The 26,491-nt window shown below is 45.1% G+C and overlaps 1 protein-coding gene across 1 annotated transcript in view; it reads left to right on the top strand.

Moving 5' to 3' along the window:
* LOC119393829 (proliferation-associated protein 2G4) overlaps positions 1-19,123 on the top strand; it is a 41,039-nt gene extending 21,916 nt beyond the window's left edge. Inside the window, exons 11-14 of the mRNA XM_037661010.2 lie at positions 1,901-1,995; positions 4,340-4,467; positions 16,103-16,283; positions 18,937-19,123. Of these exons, the coding sequence (XP_037516938.1) occupies positions 1,901-1,995; positions 4,340-4,467; positions 16,103-16,228 (349 nt within the window). The 3' untranslated portion in view covers positions 16,229-16,283; positions 18,937-19,123. The remainder of the gene's footprint in view (positions 1-1,900; positions 1,996-4,339; positions 4,468-16,102; positions 16,284-18,936) is intronic.
* The last annotated feature ends 7,368 nt before the right edge of the window (positions 19,124-26,491 follow it).

Here is a 26,491-nt window from a genome sequence, read left to right as displayed (position 1 = left end):
ACGAAAGTGTCATCAACGTACCTACGGTATAGTTTCAACTGAAAAGGTAGAACCTCCAGCGCCCGTGTTTCGACGTGCTCCATCACTAAGTTGGCCATGGTGACGGAGACTGGACTTCCCATAGGGCAACCTTCAATTTGGTGGTAAACTGTGTTGTTGAAACTGAAGTACGTTTGTTTCAGGCAAAACCGCAACAAAATTACGATCTCCTCCACCGACATCGACGTACGACTTTGCAAATTCCTGTCCTCTTTCAAACGGGCCTCCGCAACCTCAATCGCCAGGACAACAGGAACATTTGTGAATAAAGAAACAACATCAAACGATACCATCACATCATCATCATCAAGCCGCTGTGTACGCACGACAGTCGCAAATTCCCGAGAGTTTTTAGGTGACGAAACGTCTGTGTAGTTTTTGTTATATTTTGTTATGTTAAGTCGGAGTATCTATTTTAATCATGAACTCTCCCGGCTTTTGGAACATTTTTGCATTCTATGAGTTCTATTTAAAGTAGAGCTGTGCGAATAGCAAAATTTTGGGTGCGAAGCGAATTCGAATAATAAAGATTGAGTGCGAATCGAATCGAATAATTTCGAATAATTTTCGAATATATCTCAAACATTTTTCGAATAATTCGAAGTGAAATTACAGGAAAAGTTGCAGAAAATCTCTAAGTATGTTCTTGTGAGATAGCAACATGAAAGTGTTTCTTTTCGCTAGGTTGGTGAAGCGCTGGTGGGGTCATGTTTCATAGTTGCCTTTCTTATCAAGAATGAGGCAATGTAGAGGCCAAATTGTATTTATGTACATAATTTGGTGCAACCAAAGTGTTGCCGACAACACTTTACACATGATAGGCAGAGATGCCATTTCCTCAGCCTCTCCTCCTCTTTCAACTTCTGTGGAAGGCCAACTGATGTGGCAGACAAGGGTGTGCTCTCTTCAAGTCCGGAGTTCCAAATCTGCCTCGTAGACGTTGATATATAAGAACATCTGAAATTTTGGATGCTAAAAAGCTTCGGCGTCCAATTTTTCGGACTTCCTGCCCAAATTTCAGGTCCAAAACAGCATTAATTGAACCCCCAACTCTGCCACATCTTTCATCTCCATATTGGAACCAGCGTTTTCTTGAGTTAATACATTTGCGACCGTAACGGAGCTTGAAAGGCAGCTTTGCCGCAATACCGGGGTGTGAGGAGGTGAAGCATATTGAAAATCTAGGGACCACTTTCAATCGGACGTTGACTGTCTGTCTCTTGCCTAAGTTCGACCGTAACGGAGCTTGAAAGGCAGCTTTGCCGCAATACGTGGGTGTGATGAGGTGAAGCATATTGAAAATCTAGGGACCACTTCCAACCGGACTTTGTCTCTTGCCTAAGTTCGACCGTAACGGAGCTTGAAAGGCAGCTTTGCCGCAATACGAGAGTGTTATGAGGTGAAGCATATTGAAAATCTGAAGTGGTCACTTTCAACCGGACGTTGACTGCATTTGTCTTTGGGAAGTTCGAATAGTTCGAATAGTAAAATTTCAGTGCGAATCGAATCGAATAGCAAACACTATTCAAAAAATATTCGAAATTTCGAATATTCGCACACCCCTAATTTAAAGCAACACTTTCGTACTGTATGAGCACCCATAGTAGTACACTCAAACCTCGATGTAATGAACATGGATCTAATGAATTATCGGTTATAGCGAAGTAAATGAAGAATAGTCTTGTCATAGATACAGTGCTACAAATAAATGTTTATAACGAATTTTCGGATATAACGAAGTTATTTTCGTGCCAGATGTGACTGTTATAATTAGGTATGAGTGTACATGATGTTTTGTGTTCAGTGTGGGAGCTTAGAGGGAGAAAAATGTGTCGCTAACTGGCCGTCTGTTCTGAAACAGGGCGTTTGATGAGGAGGTCAAGGCAAAAATGGGAGTTGTCGAGTGTGTCAACCACAAGCTACTTGACCCATTCCAGGTTCTGTACGAAAAGGAGGGTGAGTACAACATGTCTCCTTAAATTTTTTACACCGAATAGGAGAAAAGAATTTATCACCCACCCGCATTTGCTGGTCGTGCTGGCAGCATCCTGATGGAGCAAAGCTCAATTTTGACCCGTTTACAGATTCGGTAGACCCTCAGTAAACGGAAATCTCTTAAACGGAACAACTGCCTCTGGTTTCCTACATGAATCCTGCACCCCTGTTCATCTCTCGATAAATGGAGCTCCTGCTAAATGGAACATATTTTCCCGGTCTCTTCATATTCCATTTAAATAGTCTACTGTATTTCTGTGCATGTGGAAGAGTTGCACATCTTCCAGGCTTGCTCCATTTTCTACAGTGCTAACAAGTATTAAATGGAACACCATTGCGTGTTATGGAGATTAAGAAATATTAAAATATTGGAGATTAAGAAAAGTGAAAAGGGTTGAAGTGCAAGACTTTTTTGTTGCGTAGATATTTTTTTGTTACTGCATAGCTTCTCTTCCATAATTTGAGCAAGGGCCCACATGCAATGTTTGGTACAAGCATGCAATTATAAAATGAGTTAGACACATTTTGTTAATTAGCAAGCTCAAGAGTTTATCTCGCAAGGGTATCAGCCACTTTAACATTGCCAGTCGGTCCGAAGGTTGCGGGATCAAATCCCTGCCGCGGCAGCTGCATTTTCGTTGGAGGTAGAAAGGTTCGAGGCCCGTGTACTTAGAGGTGCACGTTAAAGAACCCCAGGTGGTAGAAATTTCCGGAGCCCTCCGCTACAGCGTCCCTCATAATCATATCATAATTTTGGGACATGAAACCCCAGATATTATTATTATTATTACAGTCAACTGCCAATTTTTCGGATCCCCTAGGGACCGCGAAATCGGGCAGTCCGAAAAAACAAATTCGTGCTATTTTATTCTGCTCAAGTGGTCAAATCGCCACGGATACGTCTGAAATAGCTTTAATGCCTCCCAGTACAATTATCAGGCATTTTGGTGCGCGCCCAGGCTCTCGCAAATACATTCGGTACCTGTCGCGAACCCCGTTTAACTACGTACGTGCCAACCGCCGTTTTTGCATCTCGTGATGAGCGCCGCTGATAACAGCAAAGCGCGGAATAGATTACGGCTATCTCGTATGAAGCGTTTGTAAACGATGACGCGGAACACAAAATACTGTGGCGGAAGCGCGGACGACTCGTCCGGCTTTCCCTGATGCGTGTGCGCATGTAATAATGCGCACACACATGTCGCCGAATCGCCGCCGATACGCAGCATTTGCTGCCGTGCCAAGCCGATCGTTTCTAGTTGTGTGCAGCACATCGCCAACTAAGCTGACGCTGTTACTTTACTGTTGCTGTATCGTACGCACGCATTTATCATGAAGGGGTTTGTGATGCGCACTTAGTTCCTGACCGCACACGGGCGCGGCAATGGCGAGCTGGTTTCGCCCGCGAAGGCAACGCGTCTATGCGGCGCACTTAGCGGTCTCGCACAAAGAGGCAGCAGGAATGGCGGCGCGGCGCATTTGTGTTCTCGCCCATTAAATGCGTGCAGTACGCATGCAACTGCGCTAGGCCACGTGCACTACCGAGCAGTTAACTGAAGATGCTTATCGTAAGGGTTGTCAGCGATTAAGCCGTACTGGCGCGTTTGCCAGCTGCCGCCATCATGCCTCCGTGCATTTCCGCTGCTTATCCGTAACATCGCCGCACGGCGCCGCGATAGCAGGCCCTTTGAATTGAACCCCATAACATTTCAGCATCGCGACAAAGCTGACTTTCGGACTCTGCTACTGTCACAAACAGGTCGACTCACGAAAGCGCTGGTTCGAACCTACGAGATGATTGATGCAGCGGAGGTGGGGTCTTCAATTATTGCCTTTCGGACCTGCATTTTGGGCAGAAAGTCCGAAAAATCTGACGCCGAAGAGTTTTAGCGTCCGAAATTTCCGACATTCTTGACCATTGACATCTATGGGGCTGGTGACGGTGCCGTGAAAGTGTCCGAATTTTCTAGCATGTCCGGAAAATCGGGTGTCCGAAAAACCGGCAGTTGACTGTATTAACATTGCCAGTTGGTGTAATGTAATGCATTTTTCATTGTATATTATTGTACAACAATATGACCTTACCATTCAAACGATACAGATTTAAATATGCAGAAAAGCTGTTTTCTTGGAGGTGCTCCCAAATTTTCATTTCAAGCAGCTGAATAGTGCACATGCTTACAGAACCATGCAGCAAGTCTGGAACATTTTATTTTCGAATTAAGGAGGTTTTACTGTATTACAAGTTACCTTGGGTCTTTTATAAGACCTTGCCTCAACTTTGGTGTCCATTGTTGCCATGCAGGTGAATTCGTAGCCCAATTTAAGTACACGGTGCTGCTGATGCCTTCTGGCTCCCATCGCATCACAGGTGGCCAGCTGGACCTTGAACTTTTCGAGTCCGAGTACAAGGTGGAAGACGAGGCGCTCAGTGTAAGTGCTTATGCAATGTTACAAAACCTACTAGCACCGTAAAACTTCCCGAGCAAGGCCTCCCCTCAACAATTTGAAATTATCGGCAAAATGGGGGCTTTCCTTTAACGGCACCAAAATTCAACATGGCAGTGGCAAAAAAAAAAAAAAGAGTGCACATAGATTTCCTCAGGTGTCCTCTGGTTCTCGTTCATGGCACAGTGTATTACAATGATTGAAAAACAAAAAGGCAACGCGATCAGACCACGGGAAGCATTGCATGGAAGCACCTTGGATGATGAACCCACACCACCGGAACAACTCTGGGCAACAGTTCTCGGAGGCCATGCGTTTGCTCACGGCAACCTGAAAATCGTCATGGGTGTCATGTGCCCAGTTCTTGGTGGGATCATTATGCTTGGATGAAAAAAAAAAAACTAAATTTTTACGACAAATTTCAGACAGAGGTGCTTCGAGATCGAGCTTGGACATGGTGCGTGACCAGGGCGTGGGACGCGAAAGGGTGGGAGCTTTCCTAGAACAGCGCGGAAATTTGAAATTAGCTGTGAAATCAGAGGAAGGTGTCTGCTCAGAATTTCACAGTATTGTATTATGTTTACACAGCCACAAACCGTGCACGATTCCATTCAATAATAGCCTTGGTTCAAATTTTAGTACAGTGTTTTGATTCTTCAGAACCCGGCTGCTCTAAGAGAAGGTGACACAACGGCTGTGTCATTGGTAACAAGTTTTTAAGCATTTGGATTGCGTAATTCAAATTACTGTGTCAGCACATTAGCTAAATAGCAATGTAAGCATAAACACTTCACCATGCTGCTTCTGGTAAAGGAAAAATTCGTTATAAACAAGTTTTCTTTATACAGTAAAAGCTTGTAATTCGACACCCGTTAATTCGGAAATTTGGATAATTCGGACGGCCCTATTGGTCCCGGCCGAAGTGCATGTTAATCTCTGGGACCAAACCTTCATTAATTTGTCAGAATTGGGCTCCGCACCGCTTAATTCGGACAAATTCTGACGGCTGCCGCTACACAAATGTGTGGTAAAGCAGCGCTGGCACCACTGGGGCGAAACCGAAACTTGAGTGACATCGCCATCGTCATCAACTAGTGGGGGCGATCGTAGCGTCACCGAACGTCGGCGTCTTCTTTCTTCGCTCCACTGCGCCTCCGACGCCATTTTCCCTTGTGTTGTGTCGGCACCGTCTCTTCTTGCGGAGTTCTTGCTTTTTCCTGTTGTGACCGTGTTTACATGTGAGGCCTGAGCATGCGGCAGTAGCCGACGGTGGCATCGACGAGGTGTCAGCCGAGTCCACCGACGGTGACTGCCCGACCTTCGATGCTGTCCTTCCCACAGATATGACCCTTCAGGACTACATCGCGATTGATGATTGTGTCGCCACGACTGGTCTCCTGCCCGATCAAGAAAGTATTAAGTCTCGGAGGCGCTTTTGATATTAGAGGGCGTTTGCCTGAGCACTTCCGACAGTTTGCGTGCTGTTGGCCATTTGGAAGAGGGCAAGGTTCTGTTTGGTGTCGCAGAAGTCCGTGGTATTCCCGTGTCACTGAGGCGCACGTAACCCACGAGCCGCTTTGCCCTCATCAGTATTTTGCCAGCGTCCGTGGTGTGCCCGTGTCACTGGGGCGCGACCCACGAGCCGCTTCGCGCTTCTCAGTCTGGCAACAGACCTGTGACACCAAACAGAACCCTGCCGAGACGTTGAGAAAAATTGTAATGTAAGGCGGAATATGCGTGAAAACGCAGACGACCATTACAAAATACTTCAGCATATAAAGGTATGCTTCTCCAACTTGATTTTAATGTTGTTTTTCCTGTTCATTCGTTAATTCGGCATTCGGTTAATTCGGACATTTTTTCCGGTCCCGTGAAATCCGAATTAACGGGCTTTTACTGTATCAAGTTTCAGCACGCAAATTTGGAAAAGAAACATATAAATTAAACACAAGGGGAATTGAAGGCAGAGCTCACCCAAAACATTTATTTAGAGGCAAAAAACTGTGTTATTTAGCTTTATTGCTTGTTTTAGTAGAATGGCAGTACTGAACGTTCGTAGGACATCAGTACAACGCTGCTCCATCATCGTCTCGCCATGGCCTCCGAGATTTGCTCCGGCAATGCGACGGTGCCGAAGCCAATCTTGGGAGGAACCCCGCAATTTGTCTCACGAACCCGCGGCATGGCGGCACAAGACGGCAAAGTGCGTGACGACAGTGACGAGTCAACCTCTGAAGATCCGTCGTTGTCACCGTGGTCGCGGACAGTTTCCACCAGCGCCTACTCTGAGATCGCCTCGGCAGTGATGAGCAGGGCTGGGCAAAGATACTTTGAAATTGTATCGTGATATGATACAAGATACTCAGGCAAGAAGTATTTGACGTACAGATACAAGATACCACAACGCCAATTGTATCCGATACAATAAATTCCAATTGTTTCTTAAGATAAAAGATACATTCGTAAATTCGTTATATATTTCTATAATGTTGCACTATATGGCTATGCACCAGAATGTTCGCTTGAAAGTTCATTAACTGTGACCAATTTTGTTTCATTTGAATGAAATGCCTGTTAGTATCTCAAAAGCTTTGTATTTCTTGCTCTAGGTGTATTAGTTTCATTCGGAAACAACTTATTGGCGTTGCTTTAGCTGCTTAGCACGACAGCTCTTTTATACGCTTCGCTGATGGCGCTTTTTGCTTGACATTTGTGTATTGGTCGCAGTCGCTGCTCTGCTTGCCGATAAGCTTGCGGGTTGCTATCTAATCACACGAACTTCAATAAGAAGTCTCCGCAGGATGGTGCAAATAGCACTGAGGAGTTCTACCTTGCCTGTAAACGTATTGCGGTTTTCGCAATACTGGATCGCGAGGCAGGTGTACATCAGCAAGAACGCTGGCAGCGACATTCTTTCTTACGCGTCGTGTTAACGTAGAAGACATAAACTGCAGTCATTTTTGCCGACACTGTTGCCGACAGTAAGGCCTCCCAAGCATTGTGAATCCATCGAGCGACCTCACTGACTGACGCTCGCTTCATGCGACATGATGTAGTCAGTTGGCGATTGCTAGCCTCCAGCCACTGTTTGTATTCCCATTGTACGCGATCTTTAAAGCACTTATTTATGCAGCCGTCCAGTGGCTGGAGCTACGTCATTCCTCCGGGAATGACAACAAGGTCGGTGTTGGACTTGCCGAGCACTTCCTTGTAGGGGTGTGTGAATATTCGAAATTTCGAATATTTTTTTAATAGGGTTTGCTGTTCGATTCGATTCGCACTGGAATTTTACTATTCGAACTATTCGAACTTCCCAAAAACAAATACAGTTGAACCCCTTTATAAGAGGCATGCATGGGGGAGAAATTCTTGCCTGTTATATGAGGCGTCTCTTATAAGCAGGGTACTGAGTTATGCATTTTCCTATCAACCCTTACTTTCATGTAGCACACTGGTGTCTCTTATACCCCACGTGTCTCTTATATCAGTGTCCCTTATAAAGGGGTTCAACTGTAAAGTCAACGTCCGATTGAAAGTGACCACTTCAGATTTTTAATATGCTTCACCTCATTACACTGTTGTATTGCGGCAAAGCTGCCTTTCAAGCTCCATTACGGTCGAACTTTGCCAAGAGACAGGGGTGATTCCACGAGAGATCGAACATGCCTGTCCGGTCGCATTTTTTGTTTTGCCTGGGTTTTTTATATGTTGTGTGGGCACATTCAAAGTGCACGGAACTGAAAATTTTATTTCCAAGAAACGCTCCCAGCGCGCCAAAAAAATATTTGAAGGTGGCGGCGCATTCCTCCTGTTTTTGCTCACTGCATTGTTTTCGGATTTCACGGCCAAATTTAGCGCGAACTATAAATGATGTGTCGAAAATTTCTTTTGCTGGTTTTAATACGCATTACTGTGAATTACATCCATGCTTTTTTTATGCCGTCCTCAAAAAGAAGAAAATGTGAAAAAATGGCAAACACGGCCGAAATCAAAAAAGGGTCCTAAGTTTGGGGCGCCTTGGCTCCTTTACTATTTCAAACAGAAACTTGAAAACAGTGTCAAATATAGAAAAGAGCCTTTGCAACATTTGTACGGAAGATCATTTTCCTACGGTCAGCGCAAAAAAAGAAAAAAATTGTTAAAGAAGCGAGTTTTTTCAAAAAAGTACATTTTCAAAAAATAAAATAAAAAAAAACTCCGGTCTCAATTTTGACGGCAATTTTTTATCGAAGAGCGCTTATGTCAATGAACACACGGTTTTAATATCATATGTCCTCATTTGCTTTGTTTACGAGATATAACTGGCCAAAGTGACCCTTGCTGTGAGTGCTCACTTCAGTGCGACTGACGGTTGTTAATAGCTTGCATTGTGCGTAAATCGCAGTTTTATTTATTCTGCTGCAGCAAAACCTTGCTCTGGTGGCTTTTCGTCAAGAAAAATGTGTTCTCAGATTTTATTTGTGTCTAGCGTGTGCAAAAGTGGGCTGCTGCCGCCCTCTAAATGGCTCACGTGTAAACAGTTTGCAGCCTACAACCTCGCCTACAATCATCAGAGGAAAGATGGGCGCGCCTGTTCAAGATATCAACCGCTTCTTCTTCCTGAAGGAATGCCTGGTCTACCTCATCGCGGTTAGATGCAGACAGGCTTTCCTTGAGGAGCCTAAAGCAATGCAAGCAGACCTTGCAGGTGTCGCGAAGATCCTCAGCCTATGACAGTAGCTTCTGGAGGTAGGCAACAACAAAAAGAGCAAAGAAAAAAATTTGCGCAACGAAAACGTTTTCCTCAGCAATCTTCTTTTTGTGAACGCGTAAATAATCGGCACAGAACAATCGGACGTAGCCATGGGCCGCGCGCATCGCGTGTAGTGAACAGCTAGACCTGGAGCAAGCCGAAACGTTTATACTGAACGGCGCCGCACAAATTATCTCACATCTGCGCAGCTGTCATGAATGCCTTTCCAGAACTGCTTACGGTTTAAAGGAGTACTGACATGAATTTTAAAATTTTTCGGGTTGTTGCTTTAAATGAAAGCACGGGTGTCGAGAACCCTAAAAAGAGTGTCGTGGTGACTGGGGATGCATTGCATATATTTTTAATACCGCTTCTTTCAACCAGCACTTTCGGTTTCAGTTTCGAGAGGGCGGCTTCATAGTGACGTGTCAAGTCTGCCCGTGACGTCATAGGCAGACTGCAGCCCACGAAATATGCACCTGCTGTCCTTTGCTGTCAGCCGAACATGGTTCATGATGAGTGAACTGTCGTCCAGTGCCTCCGACAGCGATTTCTGTGATTTAGGCTGCATGCAGAACCCAGACTTCGCAAACCAAGTGAGCTGACTTGAAACGTCATAGGGCTCTCCATGCGGTGAAGCTGCTTTGCACATGCTGGGAGATGAAAACTAAAATCAAACTTAAATATTTATACGTGTTTCCCGGATGCGGTGTGGGGAGAGCGTTAACACTACATGCCAAGGAAACCAAAAACGTCCGTTTTGCTGCACTTCAAAATCGTGTCAGTACTCCTTTAAGATTTTATGACTAAGGGTGTGTAAGCGCTTTGGGCTGTAATATTTAATTTGTAGGCCGCACTCATTGTCAAAACTAAGGGTAATGTCCGTCTGGTGCCACCAATGACCTTTGCTGTCCTCGACGTGGGAAAGCACTTAAGTAAAGTAGCAACAAAACATCATCAATTGGGAAGCTTCGGCCACTCATGGCTTAATCATGCCGCACCGCACGTTTTCTGGCTGCTGAAACGCTGAGGTAAAGGTCGAGATGATACAGGAAGACGTTATCTGCGACGAAGAAAACATGTGATTGCGGGAAGTGAAATAAACGGCTCGGAAATCATTGAGCTAACTTTTTTACAAATGTTGTTTAGGCACAATGTGCGTCGAATGGGGAAGATGGTTAGAGCGTACAATGCATGTAATGGAAGGGAAGCAAGCAGGCAGTGAGAAAACAACTGCATAACAGCGCGCCTGCTGATTGTGGCATTTAGTTACAGATTAAGTTGGCCTTCGCTGCATACAGATGCTTTATTCTGTGTGCCAGGAGAGTTTTGACAAAGTGACCTAAACCATGTGTTCGCGGTGTCTCGCGTGCTTCTGATTAACGAATACTGGCGGGTAAGTTGAGGTTGTAAGCTGCAAACTGCGTACGCGTTCGGCCTTTAGAGAGCGGCAGAAGCCCATCCCCACACACGCTAGACATAATTAAAGTTTGAGAATGCATTTTTCTTGACGACAAGACACCAGAGCAAGGTTTTACTGCAGTAAAATAATTAAAACTAGATTTAAGTGCAATGCAAGCTGATGACAACTATCGATCGCACTGAAGTGAGCACACACAGCAAGGGTAATTACGGCCCGTTAAATCTCGTGAACAAAGCAAATGAGGACATACATATTAACATGGTGTTTTCACTGACGTAAGCGCTCTTCGACAAAAAAATGTCAAAATTGAGGCCTGAGTTGTTTTATTTTTCGAAAATGTACTTTTTTGAAAAAAACTCGCTTCTTTAACTATTTTCTTCTTATTTCGCGCTGCCTGTAGGAAAACGATCTTCCGCATAAATGTTGCAAAGGCTCCTTGAAATACTTGGAAAAAAGCATGGATGTAATTCACAGTAATGCGTATTAAAACCAACAAGAAAATTTTCGACACATCGTTTATAGCTTGCGTTAAATTCGGCCGTGAAATCCCAAAACATTGCAGTGAACAAAAACAGGAGGTCTGCGCCGCCACCTTCAAATACTTTTTTGGCACGCTGGGAGCATTTCTTGGAAATGAAATTTTGGGTTCCGTGCACTTTGAATGTGCCCACATAACATATAAAAAACCCAGGCAAAACAAAAATATCGACCGGACAGGCATGTTCGATCTCTCGTGGAATCACCCTTTAGAGGGCGGCAGCAGCCCACTTTCGCACACGGTAGAACCAAAATCTGAGAACACATTTTTCTTGACAAAAAGCCACCAGAGCAAGGTTTTGCTGCAGCAGAATAATTAAAACTGCGATTTACGCACAATGCAAGCTATCAACAACCATCAGTCGCCCTGAAGTGAGCACTCACAGCAAGGGTCACTTTGGCCAGTTATATCTCGTAAACAAAGCAAATGAGGACATATGATATTAAAACCGTATGTTCATTGACATAAGCGCTCTTCGATAAAAAATTGCCGTCAAAATTGAGACCGGAGTTCTTTTTATTTTATTTTTTGAAAATGTACTTTTTTGAAAAAACTCGCTTCTTTAACAATTTTTTTCTTTTTTTGCGCTGACCGTAGGAAAATGATCTTCCGTACAAATGTTGCAAAGGCTCTTTTCTATAGTTGACACTGTTTTCAAGTTTCTGTTTGAAATAGTAAAGGCGCCAAGGCGCCTCAAACTTAGGACCCTTTTTTGATTTCGGCCGTGTTTGCCATTTTTTCACATTTTCTTCTTAATGAGGACGGCATAAAAAAAGCATGGATGTAATTCACAGTAGTGCGTATTAAAACCAGCAAAATAAATTTTCGACACATCATTTATAGTTCGCGCTAAATTCGGCCGTGAAATCCGAAAACAATGCAGTGAGCAAAAACAGGAGGCATGCGCCGCCACCTTCAAATATTTTTTGGGTGCGCTGGGAGCGTTTCTTGGAAATAAAATTTTCAGTTCCGTGCACTTTGAATGTGCCCATATAACATATAAAAAACCCAGGCAAAACAAAAATTGCGACCGGACAGGCATGTTCGATCTCTCGTGGAATCGCCCACAGTCAACATCCGATTGGGAGTGGTCCCTAGATTTTCAATGTGCTTCACCTCATCATACCCCGTACTGCGGCAAAGCTGCCTTTAAAGCTCCGTTACGGTCGAACTTTGCCAAGAGACAGTTAACGTCAGATTGGAAGGGGTCCCTAGATTTTTCAATATGCTTCACCTTATCACACCCCGGTATTGCGACAAAGCTGCCTTTCAAGCTCCGTTACGGTCGAACTGTCAAGACACAGTCAACGTCCGATTGGAAGTGGTCCCTAGATTTTCAATATGCTTCACCTCATCACAACCCGGTATTGCGGCAAGGCTGCCTTTCAAGCTCTGCTACGGTCGCAGATGTATTAACTAGAGCTGTGCGAATAGCAAAATTTTGGGTGCGAAGTGAATTCTAAAATAAAGATTGAGCGCGAATCGAATCGAATAATTTCGAATAATTTTCGAATATTTCTCAAACATTTTTCGAATAATTCGAAGTGAAATTACAGAAAAAGTTGCAGAGAATCCCTAAGTACGTTCTTGTGAGATCGCAACGTGAAAGTGTTTCTTTTCGCTAGCTTGATGAAGCGCTGGTGGGGTCATATTTCATAGTTGTCTTTCTTATCAAGAGTGAGGCAATGTAGAGGCCGAATTGTATTTATGTACGTGATTTGGTGCAACCAAAATGTTGCCGACAACACTTTACACGTGATAGGCAAAGATAAAGATGCCATTTCCTCATCCTCTCCTCCTCTTTCATCTGCTGTGGAAGGCCAACTGATGTGACGGACAAGGGTGTGCTCCCTTCAAGTCAGGAGTTCCAAATCTGCCTCATAGGCGTCGATATATAAGAACATCTGAAATTTTGGATGCTAAAAAGCTTCGGCGTCCGATTTTTCGGATTTCCTGCCCAAATTTCAGGTCCAAAACAGCATTAATTGAGCCCCCAACTCTGCCACATCTTTCATCTCCATATTGGAACCGGCGTTTTCTTGAGTTAATACATTTGCGACCGTAGCGGAGCTTGAAAGGCAGCTTTGCCGCAATACGGGGGTGTGTTGAGGTGAAGCATATTGAAAATCTAGGGACCATTTCCAACCGGACTTGGTCTCTTGGCTAAGTTCGACCGTAAGGAAGCTTGAAAGGCAGCTTTGCCGCAATGCGAGAGTGTAATGAGGTGAAGCATATTGAAAATCTGAAGGGGTCACTTTCAATCGGACGTTGACTGCATTTGTCTTTGGGAAGTTCGAATAGTAAAATTTCAGTGCGAATCGAATCGAATAGCAAACACTATTCGAAAAATATTCGAATTTTCGAATATTCGCACACCCCTAGTATTAACTCAAGAAAATGCTGGTTCCAACATGGAGATGAAAGATGTGGCAGAGGTGGGGGCACAATGAATGATGCTTTGGACCTGAAATTTGGTAATGAAGTCCGAAAAATCGGAAGCCGAAGCTTCTTAGCATCCAAAATTTCAGATGTTCTTATATATCGACGTCTACAAGGCAGATTTGGAACTCCGGACTTGAAGGGAGCACACCCTTGTCTGCCACGTCAGTTGGGCTTCCACAGAAGTTGAAAGAGGAGGAGAGGCTGAGGAAATGGCATCTCTGCCTATCACGTGTAAAGTGTTGTCGGTTGTTGCACCAAATAATGTACATAAATACAATTCAACCTCTACATTGTCTCATTCTTGATAAGACAACTATGAAATTCCACCCCGCCAGTGCTTCATCAACCTAGCGAAAAGGAACACTTTCATGTTGCTATCTCATAAGAATCTCTGCAACTTTTTTTTTTCTGCAGTTTCGCTTCGAAGTATTAGAAAAATATTCTAGAAGTATTCGAGAAATATTCGAAAAATATTCTATTCGATTCGCACTCACATTTCAATATTCGAATTCGCTTCGCACCCAAAATTTTGCTATTCGCACAGCTCTACTTCCTTGACCTCATCGGTCAAGTGGCCTCTGAATGCGTCTAGCACAAGCATAGCTGGAGTTTTGAGGAGCGCACTCGGACGTCTTCCCCACACAACACGGATCCACTCCTTCATCATGGTGCGGTCCATCCAGCCCTTATCGTTGCACCTGACGTGCATCCGGGGCGAGAATGTGTCATTCTTGGGGAGCGTCTTTCTCTTAAATATGAGAAAAGGTGGCAGCTTACGCCCGTCCGCCGTGCACGCCAGCATCACCGTCACCCGGGTCTTCTAGTTGCCCGTTGTGCGAACATGTACCTCCTTGATGCCGAGTTCATTGATCACGTAGCCAGCCGGAATGTCCAAAAAGATTGGAGTCTCATCCGTGTTTCTAATCTGGCCTACGGGGCACTTCTTCTCCTCCTCATCTTAATCACATAGCGCTGGAACTCATTGAGTTTCTCTTTGTACCCGGCCGGAGGCTTCTGGCAGATCGAAGTCCTTCGGCGAAGCAAGAATCCCGCAAGACGCACAAACTTCTGCACCCACGAGCGACTGGCCTTAAAGGTGTGACAGGGCACGCCGGCCTCACATACAAGCTCCCTTGCTTTGATCTGGAGAAGTTCGGTGTTGACAGGCAGAAACTGGCGGTGACGTTGGCACGCAAATTCTGCCAGGTCCTCTTTGATTTTCGGGAGACGACCGGTCTTGGGCCCACGGAATGCCTTACGAGTCTGTACGGCTTGCAAGATGTGGTCACGGCACTTCCTCCAGCCTCGAACGGTTGACTCTGTCACTTCGAGATGCCATGCCGCACTTGAATTGCCCCTCTCTTCGGCCAGCAGGATCACCTGTTTTTTAAATGCGGCAGTGTATTTATTTCGCTTGTTCATTACAACAGTCAACGCGGAAGAAAGTCCGAACCCGGCGACGAGCAAGTGCGAGGCGTAGGGAGGTGAAGTTATTCCGAAATTATTGTTATCCATGTGTTGCCACTGTGGCTCCCATGGTGCTAGCAGCGCTAGCGGCACAATGCGATCACCACAGCATACCGTAGTGGCGCAGGCGTCGGCACCACGGTGCCTTCGATTTATTGGAAAAAAGATGCACATTGGATCAGATTTTTTTTTAAAATTGAGAATAAAGATTCGCTCACCCCTCTTTCAATTCACTGCTTAATTGCCATTTTCAAAAATGAATTTATTTATTTATTATTTATTTATTTGCGCAATACTCACAGCGCCATCAGAGGCATTACAGTAAGTGGGTGAATGCATTCTAAGCGGTTTTATACATCACATATAAACACTGGAAAAGAAAAAATAGCCACAATAATAAATAAATCACATGCACAGCTAGTATGTAGAGAAATGCAAAACGGGAACTAATAAAAACACTAAGTCAACAAGGCAAGAAACGTCTCATTTGATATTTCATTAACTACTGCAGCAGATAATCTATTCCACTCCCATTTTGTTCTTGGGAAAAACGACATTCTGAGGGATTCAGTATTGCAAAACATTTCACGCACTTTATGGGAATGATCGCTCTGTGTGGCCCTGCACTTCCTTGCAGAAGTGCAGGGTTGTGCTGTGGCCTTAATCAGGCTGTCTGTACCAGCTTTTTAGGCAATGCCGAGTGTCACTGCCTATATTATAGTTTTTTTTATTATACGATGGTTTTGCATAGTCCCCTCAAAGTCGTATAATCGAGGTTCCACTGTACTTGGTTCTAAATAGCTAGACAGCTAGAACATGTGACATCTTTCTGCTCATACTTTTTGACATAGGTAATCTGAACTGACCCAGCTGAACATGTTGCTAGCGCTTGCTTGCTGCAAAAATTTAGGACATTGAAAAGAGGTGCTGACAGTTCTGCAATAATTTGAGGCTGTTTGCGAATGTACTTGTGGACATTTTTGCCATTAGCTTTATTTTCTCTTTCTCTCTGTCGCAGGCATTGCTCAACCGCTCAGTGATAGCCAGGTCGGCTAAGAAAAAGAAGAAGAAAGCAGAGAAGGCACTTCTAACAGCTGGTGATGGTGCCGGGGAGGCAGAAAACATTGCTGCTGCAGAGGACTGATGGGATCTGTTCCGGCTTCAGGAAACAGACGTGCTTCGTTGTCGGCCTGGCCCAGGTTAGTGTCTGAGCTTGTTTTGGGCATGCAGAGCAAGTGTGCCGAGTGTTATTGCATGGAAAAAGGCTGCATCTACCTAATTTCCAGAGTAGCCAATCTGCTTTCGAACATATTGTACACTTGCACACTTGCCGATTCTCCCGCATTTCCCTTCGAGCTCGTTCAATTATTCTACATATGATACGTCAAAAACTAAATGCAGTTTTCGGTGTACAGTAGACTCTTGTTAAACGGAACCTGAAGGGGCCAGGAAAATGTGTTCTGTTTAATAGGAGTTCCATTTACTGAGAAAGGAGCAGGGTTGCGAAATCCAAGTATGAAACCAATCATATCAGGGGCAGTTCTGCTTAAGGGGAGACGTGGGTCTTAAAAAATGGTTTTTTAAAAGTTGAGTGAATGGCATGAAATTTAATACACTTATTCAGATTTTTCTGCAGATTCAAAATCTCTAAGTAGTTTTTTAATAGCTGCATTAGAACAAAAGATATGCAATTTCTAACACATATTTAAGCATATTTCTTACGGGGATTTTTGGCAACTTTGCTTTGTCAAACACAAAAAACAAAGTATGTGGCAAGATTGCCAGGAAGCTGGTCCTAGCCGGTGATGCGATTGTATTTTCTTATAATGTTGTTCACCAAATTATAATTCTCGATTATCAGAAATAGTATGCAGCAAAAAAATTTCACTCACATTTACGTCTATTTATTTTGCATTCAAAGTTTGTTGAAGACAATCGGATTAGCATCACCGGCTAAACCAGCTCTCTGGCAGCCTTGCCACATACTTTGTTTCTGTGTTTGACAAAGCAAAGTTGCCAAAAATTCCCGTAAGAAATATGCTTTTAGAGATTGCACATCTTTTGTACTAATGCAGCTACCAAAAATCTAATTAGAGATTTGGATTCTGCTTCAAATTTGGATCGATGCTTCAAAGGCAGCAAGAGCTTGCCAGTAAAATATTTGGCGAACAGGAAATCATGGATGACACGGGCCATCTTCCGTGATTGGATAAAAGCTTTCAACCACGACATGAAGGCCCAAAATCGCAAGGTATGCTTGCTAATTGACAATTGCTCAGCTCATAACGTTGACGACGTTGAGCTGGACAATGTGGACTTGCGCTTTTTCCCGCCTAACTGCACGGCTTTGATTCAGCCGTTAGACCAGGGAATAATGCACAGTGTAAAAAGCGCTTATCGGTAGCGGCTGTTCAGCGACTGCTGCTGAATGTTGACACTGGGCGCCAAACGAAAGTGGATTTATTCATGGCCTTACAAATGGTTGCTGCGGCGTGGACGGCGTCCCGGTGAAGCATAATAGAAAACTGCTTTGTGCATGCCGGCTGCAGAAGCAACGGCCAACACGTCAACAGACGAAGACGACCATTGCAGAGTGGAGCCACCTTCAACAGAAGCTACTGCGGCCCTGGGCAGCCCTTCGGGACACCGGAAATGTACCAACGGATGTTTGCGTGGACGAATATATCGCCATTGACGCGAGCGTTTTTGCTCATGAAGAGCTAACCGACGAGGCTATAATTGAAGAGGTTCGCCATGCCGACGCGTCGTCGGACGATGAGAGTGACGCACAAGACGCTTCGGCGCCGCCTTCTGCATTGAGCGTGATGGACGCATTTGATGTCATACGCAACTTCATTGGCACCCACAATGACGACGTCGTGATGCAGCTGCTGACCGAGTGTGAGCTTTGCACCACGGCGCTGATGTCCAAAGGAAAGCGGCAAACGAAGCTGACGGACTTCTTTCGAAAATAAATTATGTTTTTGAAGTGTGTAGTCAAATGTGACAGTGTTCTGGGGGCAGATTTCGCCACAACGAAATTTCAGCTTCAACGAAATTTTTTGCGGGTCCCGTCAGTTTCGTTGTAGCGAGGTTCGACTGTATCATTAATATATTTTGTGATGGTGACACTCTGTGCTGTGATTGCCGTTGTGGCCCTCGAGAAACATGCCACTGCAGATAGCTTTTCCTATACACATCTTTTGAGAGCTTTAGCATTTTGCATAAATTGTCTGAGGTCATGCATGATGGCCCACAGGTGTCGTAGCAGCCCCCATAGAAGTGTGTCTGTGCATTTAGTTTGCTTGTTTTTCTTTTTAACCCAGATGTAAGACAATTGGTAAATTTGAACACAGTAGAAGTTCAGGATTGTTGGTGCATGATTTCATAGAGAATTGTACTGGGTGAACAGATACACAAGAGCACGTAATGACACAAGGCGCTTCAATTTTCAATTCATCAATACATTGATAACATGCGGCAGTGTTGTATGTGCTAGATCGAGTCAGCCTGTGGTAATTTGGTCTGTGTTGTGGTGCGATATGTCTGCCTCAGTGGCGCAGTGGTTATGGTGCTCGGCTGCTGACGCGAAAGTCGTGGATTCAATCCCAGTTGCAACGGTCATATTGCAAAAGAGACAAAATGCTAGATGCCCATGGGATGTACTTAAAGCCACGTACTTAAATTTAGGTGCACATTAAGAGACCCCAGGAGGTTGAAATTTCCAGATTCATCCACTACGGCGTGCCTCATAATCATATCGAGGCTTTGGCATGTAAAAACCCACAACTTATAATATTAATATGTGGTTCAATACGTTTTGTTGACTATTACATGTTGGTCTCTGTGCAGGTGGAGTGCACGTAATGGGGCCATGAACAGCTGGACATCGTCATTTTCTCTTCTTTTTTTTACCAACAAGCACATGCTCACTGAAGACCGAGCCTTGTCTGAGCCAGCCTAGAACATCAAACCCCAGTCTGAATTCCTGGGCCCACGGTTTGGCTCCGAGGTGGATTAAATGGTTTTGCAAACACTGCCTGAACTCCTCACGAGGAATGTGTGTGGTGTAATTTCAAAGTAGTTCTTCATCGCCTCCACGTGTGCTCTAAACTATCAATACAAGAGGAATATTAATTTTGTTTCTGTCATCCGTCTTACAAGTTTGTTGCAGCACTGTGGAGGAAGGCTGCAGAGCTGCTTCGCTAATGGTAAGGGCAAAATTCTCTCAAGATGTATATTCATCTGCGCAGCATCACCTGCTTGGTGTCTCCATGGTGTCTCACACCTGTGTTGGATGAGTAAAGGTGAGCAAACCGCAGCACCGGAAAAAGAAAGACATTGCGGTGCCTCCAGAAGTGGGTGCCTTCTGCTCTGAATTGATGAAGTTGTCGTAGTGTGCTGATGCTTCAACAGAAACTTGCTATTCATGACTATTTTGCACCGTTTCCAAGACCCACTCTCAAATTCCCATTGCTTTAGGCTTAGAAGGCGTGGTTCAACAAGTAGCTTATCTAATAAATAGCAAGGAAATGTACCTGATGCTTTGTCCACAGTGTGATCTGATCCAATGCAATGGCTGATTTCACCTTTTATTTATTGCTGTTGTGGCAGGCGGGAAGTAGCAAGCACAAGTTCGGATCGAAGCGGGCCATCGCATCCACATGGGCGCTGCCACATTGCTTCGTGGCCACAATCACCGGTGATTACCGGTGCAATCATTTCTGGCATGTGTCATACACAGTGATGTGACAGCTGCACCAATTGCACCAAACTGTGCCAGAAGTCACACCGGCTACATTTTGCCAAAAATCTGGTTCTTTGCACCAAGCATGTGCCAAAACGACATTCTCGTGGTCTTTTGGAGACAGTGGGCACTCAATAACTATACTCAAGTTACCACTGTAATAATCAGCGGCCATTGGAGCAGACAGGCATGTGCTACATTGTTGAAAAAATCTACCATTAACGACGCTCTAACAGGTAGTATTGTTGGAGTGACCTTCCATACCTAACATTCTCGCTAGAAGAAGAAACTTCATTTTTACAAGCAAGTCTGCGTGGCTCAATCTTGGGTGGTGGCCCCTGGTAGGGCCCCACTGGCTGGTGGCTTGCCGGGCTTGGTCTAGATTGCAGTTCAGAGTCGTGCATCCCAAGACCACGCAAGTGTTAGTTTTGTGAAGACTGAGGAGACCGCTTTGTCTTGGCAGTTGGTGCATTGGTTATGTGAGCGAGTATCGCTGTGTGTGCGTTCTACCATGGACAAGTATACTGCCTGACGCGACCTCATTCCCAGCTGCAAAGAGATCCATATAGCATCTGGTAATTGGAGCATCCAAACGTGTGCCTTGCCGTAAACTGCATCGCCGTTATTTCGCGAAGAATGAATGTTCGTGTAACATTTACTTTGCACAAATAGCTAGCGGTGTGTGAATATGTGTAAGCTTGCAGATCGCACGAGAGCTTGACGAAGAGTAAAAGGGCTTGATGCGCCTGCGCCGACCAAGACAAGGTGGAAGCTGAAGATGCAGTCTATTGACGTGGCCTCCGCGATCAGTTCCGGCAGAGCGCTGCCGGAGCTAATCGCGGAGGCCGTGGTATTGAGGGAGAGACGCAATGTAAACACTTGGTAATTCCGTTCCGAAGTAACACAGCGGCCGCACTTCCTGTGCGCCAGTCAAGGTCAGTTTCGATATCTATAGTCAGGTACAACTTCAGAATACAGGAGAGGCCCCGCCCAGATGACCGAAGCGCAGCAGCCAATTGCCTCCGCGTCTAAAGAAATAGTCCCGCTCAAAATATTGACTGCTCCGTCGGCGGGGTCACCGGCCGTCCGGCTCATGACGTCACCTGAAGTGCGCGCCTGCTGGTGGGGGCTCGTGTGCATCCGCCTTTGAGGGGAAAATGCAGTTACCTTCTAAAGATGTACCCGACTATAATTACGTGCCACTTTGGCGATTTTAAAAAGCGGGTAACCAGAAATTGTGAGACGCTACAACTTCGCATTTTAATAAAATTGGTTGTGGGGCCATTTCTGTTGAAAAAGGGAGGCCTATGGCCTTTCGAAACCTTGAATTCGACTTTGGACTGATTCGTGGCATTTTAATAAAAATTAGTTGTAGGTACATTTCTGTCAAAAAAGGGAAGCCTAATGATTCGTCGCCTTTGGATTTTTCGTATTCGGGATGATTCCTAGCATTGTAACAAAATTAGTAGTGGGGGCATTGCTGTTAAAAAAGGGAAGCTTATGGCCTTTGGAAATTTGTACTTTTCGGTTTCGGAATGATTGAGCACCTTGTAAAGAAATTGGTTCTGGGGCCATTTCTGTCAAAAAGTGGAAGCCTTCGGAAATCTTGTATTTTTCGATTTTGGAATGATTGAGCACAATATAATAAAATTGGTTCTGGGGACATTTCTTTGAAACAGGGGAAACCTATAGCCTTTCGAAATATTGTATTTTTGGATTTCGGAATGATCCGTCGCATTTTAATAAAATTGATTCTGGGGCATTTCTGTCAAATCTTGTTTTTCGATCGCGGAATCATTCGCACTTTAATAAAATTGATTTTGGGCACATTTCTGTCAAAAAGGGAATATTTCGTCGAATTTTAATCAAATTAGTTCTGGCCAAACTTCTGACGAAAAAGGTAAGTGCCTTTGAAAGTCTTTAGAAAGCATTCCCGCAAGAGCCTCTGGAAATGTTTTCTTAGTAAGCCAGCAATGCTCTATTCTGTTTATATACAAAATCAGCCAGGATACCGCCAAGGTGTGATTGTTTCTCACGCTATAAACAGCACGTCTTCGTCGTAAAATGACAAATCGTTCCTGAACGTCCTTAGCTTAACGACAAATCGAAGAAACCCAATCTACCCTGAACTCCCTCCCATAACCAAGACAGGGCAGGCCTCGGTTTGTAATGAAAAGAGCCTTCATAGACCCTCTCCTTTTACACTTTTTAAGGCGAAAGCCTTAGATGTCTCGTCAAACGCGAAAACTGACCGGCGTCGCACGTCGGTGGCATCAACACGAGTGAAGCAAGAAATCATGACGTGATGACGTCATCACATGGAATCATTTCCTTGATCAAAGGTTGGCTGGTCCCGGAGGCTTTGCAAAAAAGCTCTCGGAGGGGGTCGCGAGAGGTTCAGTACATCTAAAGTAAGTAAATCAACTGAGAAGAAAAAGAAGAAGTTGGCTTTCGCCTTCGTGCCGAGTGAGGCGGATGCGGAGGCTCTATGAGCTTTTTTTTTATTTTTTTTACATCGCAGACACAACGTATTCATTAGGTTCAGATATATGCACCTCATGTAAGGGCGGTTGTATGATCAAGTGGGTAAGACATTCGTCTTCGGAGTGTGAGGCCGTAAGTTCGAAGCCCGGCACCGCTAATAAACTTTTTAAATTTTTTTTCTTTATAGTGTCCGTCATGTGTGAGAAAGGGATGAACGGACGGGCACGCAATACGCATTTCTACGCGTGTCTACGACAAACCGTACCCTAAAGTTCTAAGCGTTACGAATGCATGGTCAGTTCTCGTGTATTTTAATAAGTGCATTTCGAGCTGGAGGATACACTGATGCGTTTGCTTCACCGCGATAGATGTCGAAAAGCAGTCGAAAAAGTTTAGGCCCTTATCACCCACGATAGGGCTGAACTTTTGTCTGGCGTCACACCTTGCAACGATGCACCTAGTACGCGTATTTTCCTAGCCAAAGGTTCCCTGATACGTTTGCTCTACCGCAATGCATGTCGAAAAGCAGTCGAAAAAGTTGAAGTCCTTATCACCCACGATAAGGCTCAACTTTTGTCTGACGTCACACCTTGCAGCAATGGGCCTGCTATGTGTTCCTTCCGAGCCAGAGGTCTCCCTGGCGCGTTGGCTTCACCGCAATGGATGGCCAAAAGCAGTCGAAAAAATTGAGGCCCTTATCACCCACGATAAGGCTCAACTTTTGCCTGACGTCACACCTTGCAGCGATGCGCCTAGTACGCGTATTTTCCTAGCCAAAGGTTCCCTGATACGTTTGCTCTACCGCAATACATGTCGAAAAGCAGTCGAATAAGTTGAAGTCCTTATCACCCACGATAAGGCTCAACTTTTGTCTGACGTCACACCTTGCAGCAATGGGCCTACTATGTGTTCCTTCCAGCCAAGGGTCCCCTTGATGCGTTGGCTTCACCGCAATGGATGGCCAAAAGCAGTCGAAAAAGTTGAGGCCTTTATCACCCATGATAAGGCTCAATTTTTGTCTGACGTCACACCTTGCAACGATGCACCTAGTATGCTCATTTTCCGAGCTGAAAGTTCCCTGATGAGTTTGCTTCACCGCAACAGTTGTCGAGAACTAGTCGTCGTAAGTGGGCTCATTATCCCGTAGATTCGTTACTCTGACGGCATGCAATTAAGATTTGTCGTATTACTGCGTAGTTGTGCTAAAAAGCACAATTACGCGGTCGTCGCAGGGCGTCGAAAAAACACACCCTGTAGGTAGTTTTCACACTAACAGTGTTTTTTACACTAACAGTTTCGACAATATAACGAGTATTACGCGAGTTCTTACGTGCGTATATACCTTTGTAGGCTCATCGAGAAATCTGCATGCCCGGACGTCCGCCCGTCCATCACGTAAGGTGAATCTCTATTTAAAAAAAAATGATTATATATAACCATTTTTCTTCGCAGTGATGGGTTTCGAACCTACGACCACACGATTAAGAGCGCAGTATCTTGCCCGCAGTGGCTAAACACCCGCACTTGTGAAAGGTGAGTATATCTCAACCAAATGAATGCGTTTTACCGGTGATACAAAAACAATCATGGCAGCTTCGCACTATATAGTGGTGCCAAGGCTGAAGGAAGAGCGCAGCTGGTAGGCCTTCCTCGTTTCTCTTTATTTTTACCTTTCTCTCTGTTTATTGTGTACGTTTCTTTCTATTTCTCTCTTTCTCACTCTATTTCTTTCTATTTCTTCCCTTTCTCTCTCTGTCTCTCATATATATATATATATACTTTATTCCCTTTATTTTTCTATATTTTATATATCTTTCTTTCTCTCTCTCTCTCTTTCATGTGTTCGTTTGACACTCGCACCTGCTGTACACGGTGGTGGGGCTTGCCCAATTCCTGTGGCGCATACCCACCTGAGGAATTTTGCACGACGGAGCCCAAGTTACCGATAGCTTAAAGCAGTTTCACTGTAAAAATAACGAAGAGAGCGCGTGCCGGTTCATGATGATAACTTTTAGGGGCGTAGCTCCTCTTAGTCTAACCTTGTCACGTCTCCGCTGTCCGGCGTCGCCGGCGCAAATGGCAGTATCTCTCGTGTAATGCAATAGATGACGCTGTCTCATAGAAGTACACAGTGGAAGTACATACAAAGTGCAGTTCAGGGACAATATTCTAGATGGCGCTGTACACAATCTGTGTCGTCATCACCATTTCTCGTCTCATTTCCTAGATGGCGTTGGTCCAATAGAATTGTGTGCAATATGGCGCTTGTGTGAATCGACACTAGATGGCGCTAGAAGTGCCGCTGCTCTCCAATTGGCTGCTGCGCGGGCTGCGCGGGGATGCGCGGGGAGCGAGCGCCTCTCTCATTCTCCTGGATCGTCGCCGTACATGTCGGATCGTTGGTGGAGCATGAACGAAGCGCAGCGGCGGGCGCGCGCTTGGCGGCGGCTTCGCGGGCGCGCACCGCCTCGAGATCCGCCTGGCGCCGCACTCGCTTGCTTGGCGCTCGCTCGGCGGCAGCCAGGCGGATCCCGCGACGGTGCGCGCCAAGGACGCCGCTGCGAAACGGGCTCAACGAGAAACGGATCCCGAGACCATGATTGCTTCAGGAGCTTCGCCCAAGCTCTTCATAATTCACCCGTGGATATGCTGTATTTTTTTTTTATTAAGGAGCACATGTAAAGCCAACATGGAGGATTGTGCCCACCAGGAAAAGCTTTAGAATTTGTGATAATTTGATGCCAAACACGCGTCTCGGTGGTTACGGGATGTTTCTTCTGTGGGGCCGTTGCAGTCGCTGACGAACGCTGGAGGAAAATGAGAGACTCCCTGCCAATGCCGTTCAAAAACGATGCAGGGGTGGCCGCAGCCTACAATAACATAAAATTCTATATACGCTTACGCATCACTTACCCAAAAGATATTATTCGTCGATTTTTTACTGCGAGATATTCTTGGAGCAATTTTTATTTGAGTAACACCCCCACTACCACTGCAAGTATGCGGGGTTGCCGATCCTTTTCTCCGCACTATTACACGTTTGTTTACCTACCTAGTTACACAGTAAACATGCTGTATTTGAATATCCACGACATAACGACGATCTTCATAATTAGTACAATTACTTTATAAAAGCACACCTTTATGCACCTCGTTTCTTTGGTTGTGCTTACTTGCCGTTGTGCCTCGTTTCTTTTCGGAACTGAAATGCTACAATCAGTCAAAAAGCTTTATTTAAAGACCCTGCGAGTTTGTGGGACGGGCAGAAGGTCCCGCCTAAGTGGCGGCAAGGAGTTCTTGAGTCCCGGCGGCTTCCTCGGTCCACTGGACAGGCCAAGGTTGATCTTCAGGGTTGTGCTACACAGTCTTCCATGTAGAGTTGTGCAACACAGTCTTTCAGCGCGCGCGTGTTTCAGCGTGTTATCAGTCGGTTCCAGAGAGGCTCTAGAATCACAGTTCTTGCATTTGTCTGGGTAAATGAGGTGAGAGATAAGCAGATTCGGATACGTTCTGCTCTGTAACCGCTGCCAGTCGACAGACTGCTTTTTGTTTACCTTTTAGGTGAGGTGGAAGGAAAACGCACCTTTTCTTTGCAATTTGTAGTTGTGTGTGATGTCGTTAAATCCGGTCATACGATCCTCTCATTCCCACTCCCCTCCACCCTCGTTCACGGGAGACGCTAAGGTACCGGCCCTTAGCCGGTACCATAGCGTAGAAATTACGCCCGTGATCTCATACTCGGCCAGATGTAGTCGTAGCCTAACAGTACTCTGTGTTGGGTCATGTGGTGAATAGCTTCGTGAACAGGGCGCAAGGCTAGATAAGAGAGGAGGGGGGGACAGACTGAACACCAACTTTTTGAAAGTATTCGCAATAAAGGACAATGTGCTCGCATACGCCCATGGAGGGAAGCTGCAGGAACGCATTAACACATTAGTGCCAGTGCCCACGGTAGTTCCCCCCCCCCCTTTTTTTTTTGAAGACATGCGCAGACGTAGATCACTCACCGCACGTGCAGGAAAAGACAGGTGTGAAATGCAGGTCGCAAGCAAGGTAACTGAGAGGCAGCTAAATGTGTCAGGGACAGCTGCGCACACATCTTGAAGTTTTTTTTTTTACTTAGAATAGCAACCATTTGATTTAGCTGTCTGTCCGCCTTTTCGCCTTTTGTAACAC

This window comes from Rhipicephalus sanguineus, chromosome 5 (assembly GCF_013339695.2).
Source record: "Rhipicephalus sanguineus isolate Rsan-2018 chromosome 5, BIME_Rsan_1.4, whole genome shotgun sequence".
In the NCBI taxonomy this organism is placed as follows: Eukaryota; Metazoa; Arthropoda; class Arachnida; order Ixodida; family Ixodidae; genus Rhipicephalus; species Rhipicephalus sanguineus.
The sequence above is the reverse complement of the archived record's forward strand: the minus strand, read 5'-3'. Positions and strand labels throughout refer to the sequence as shown.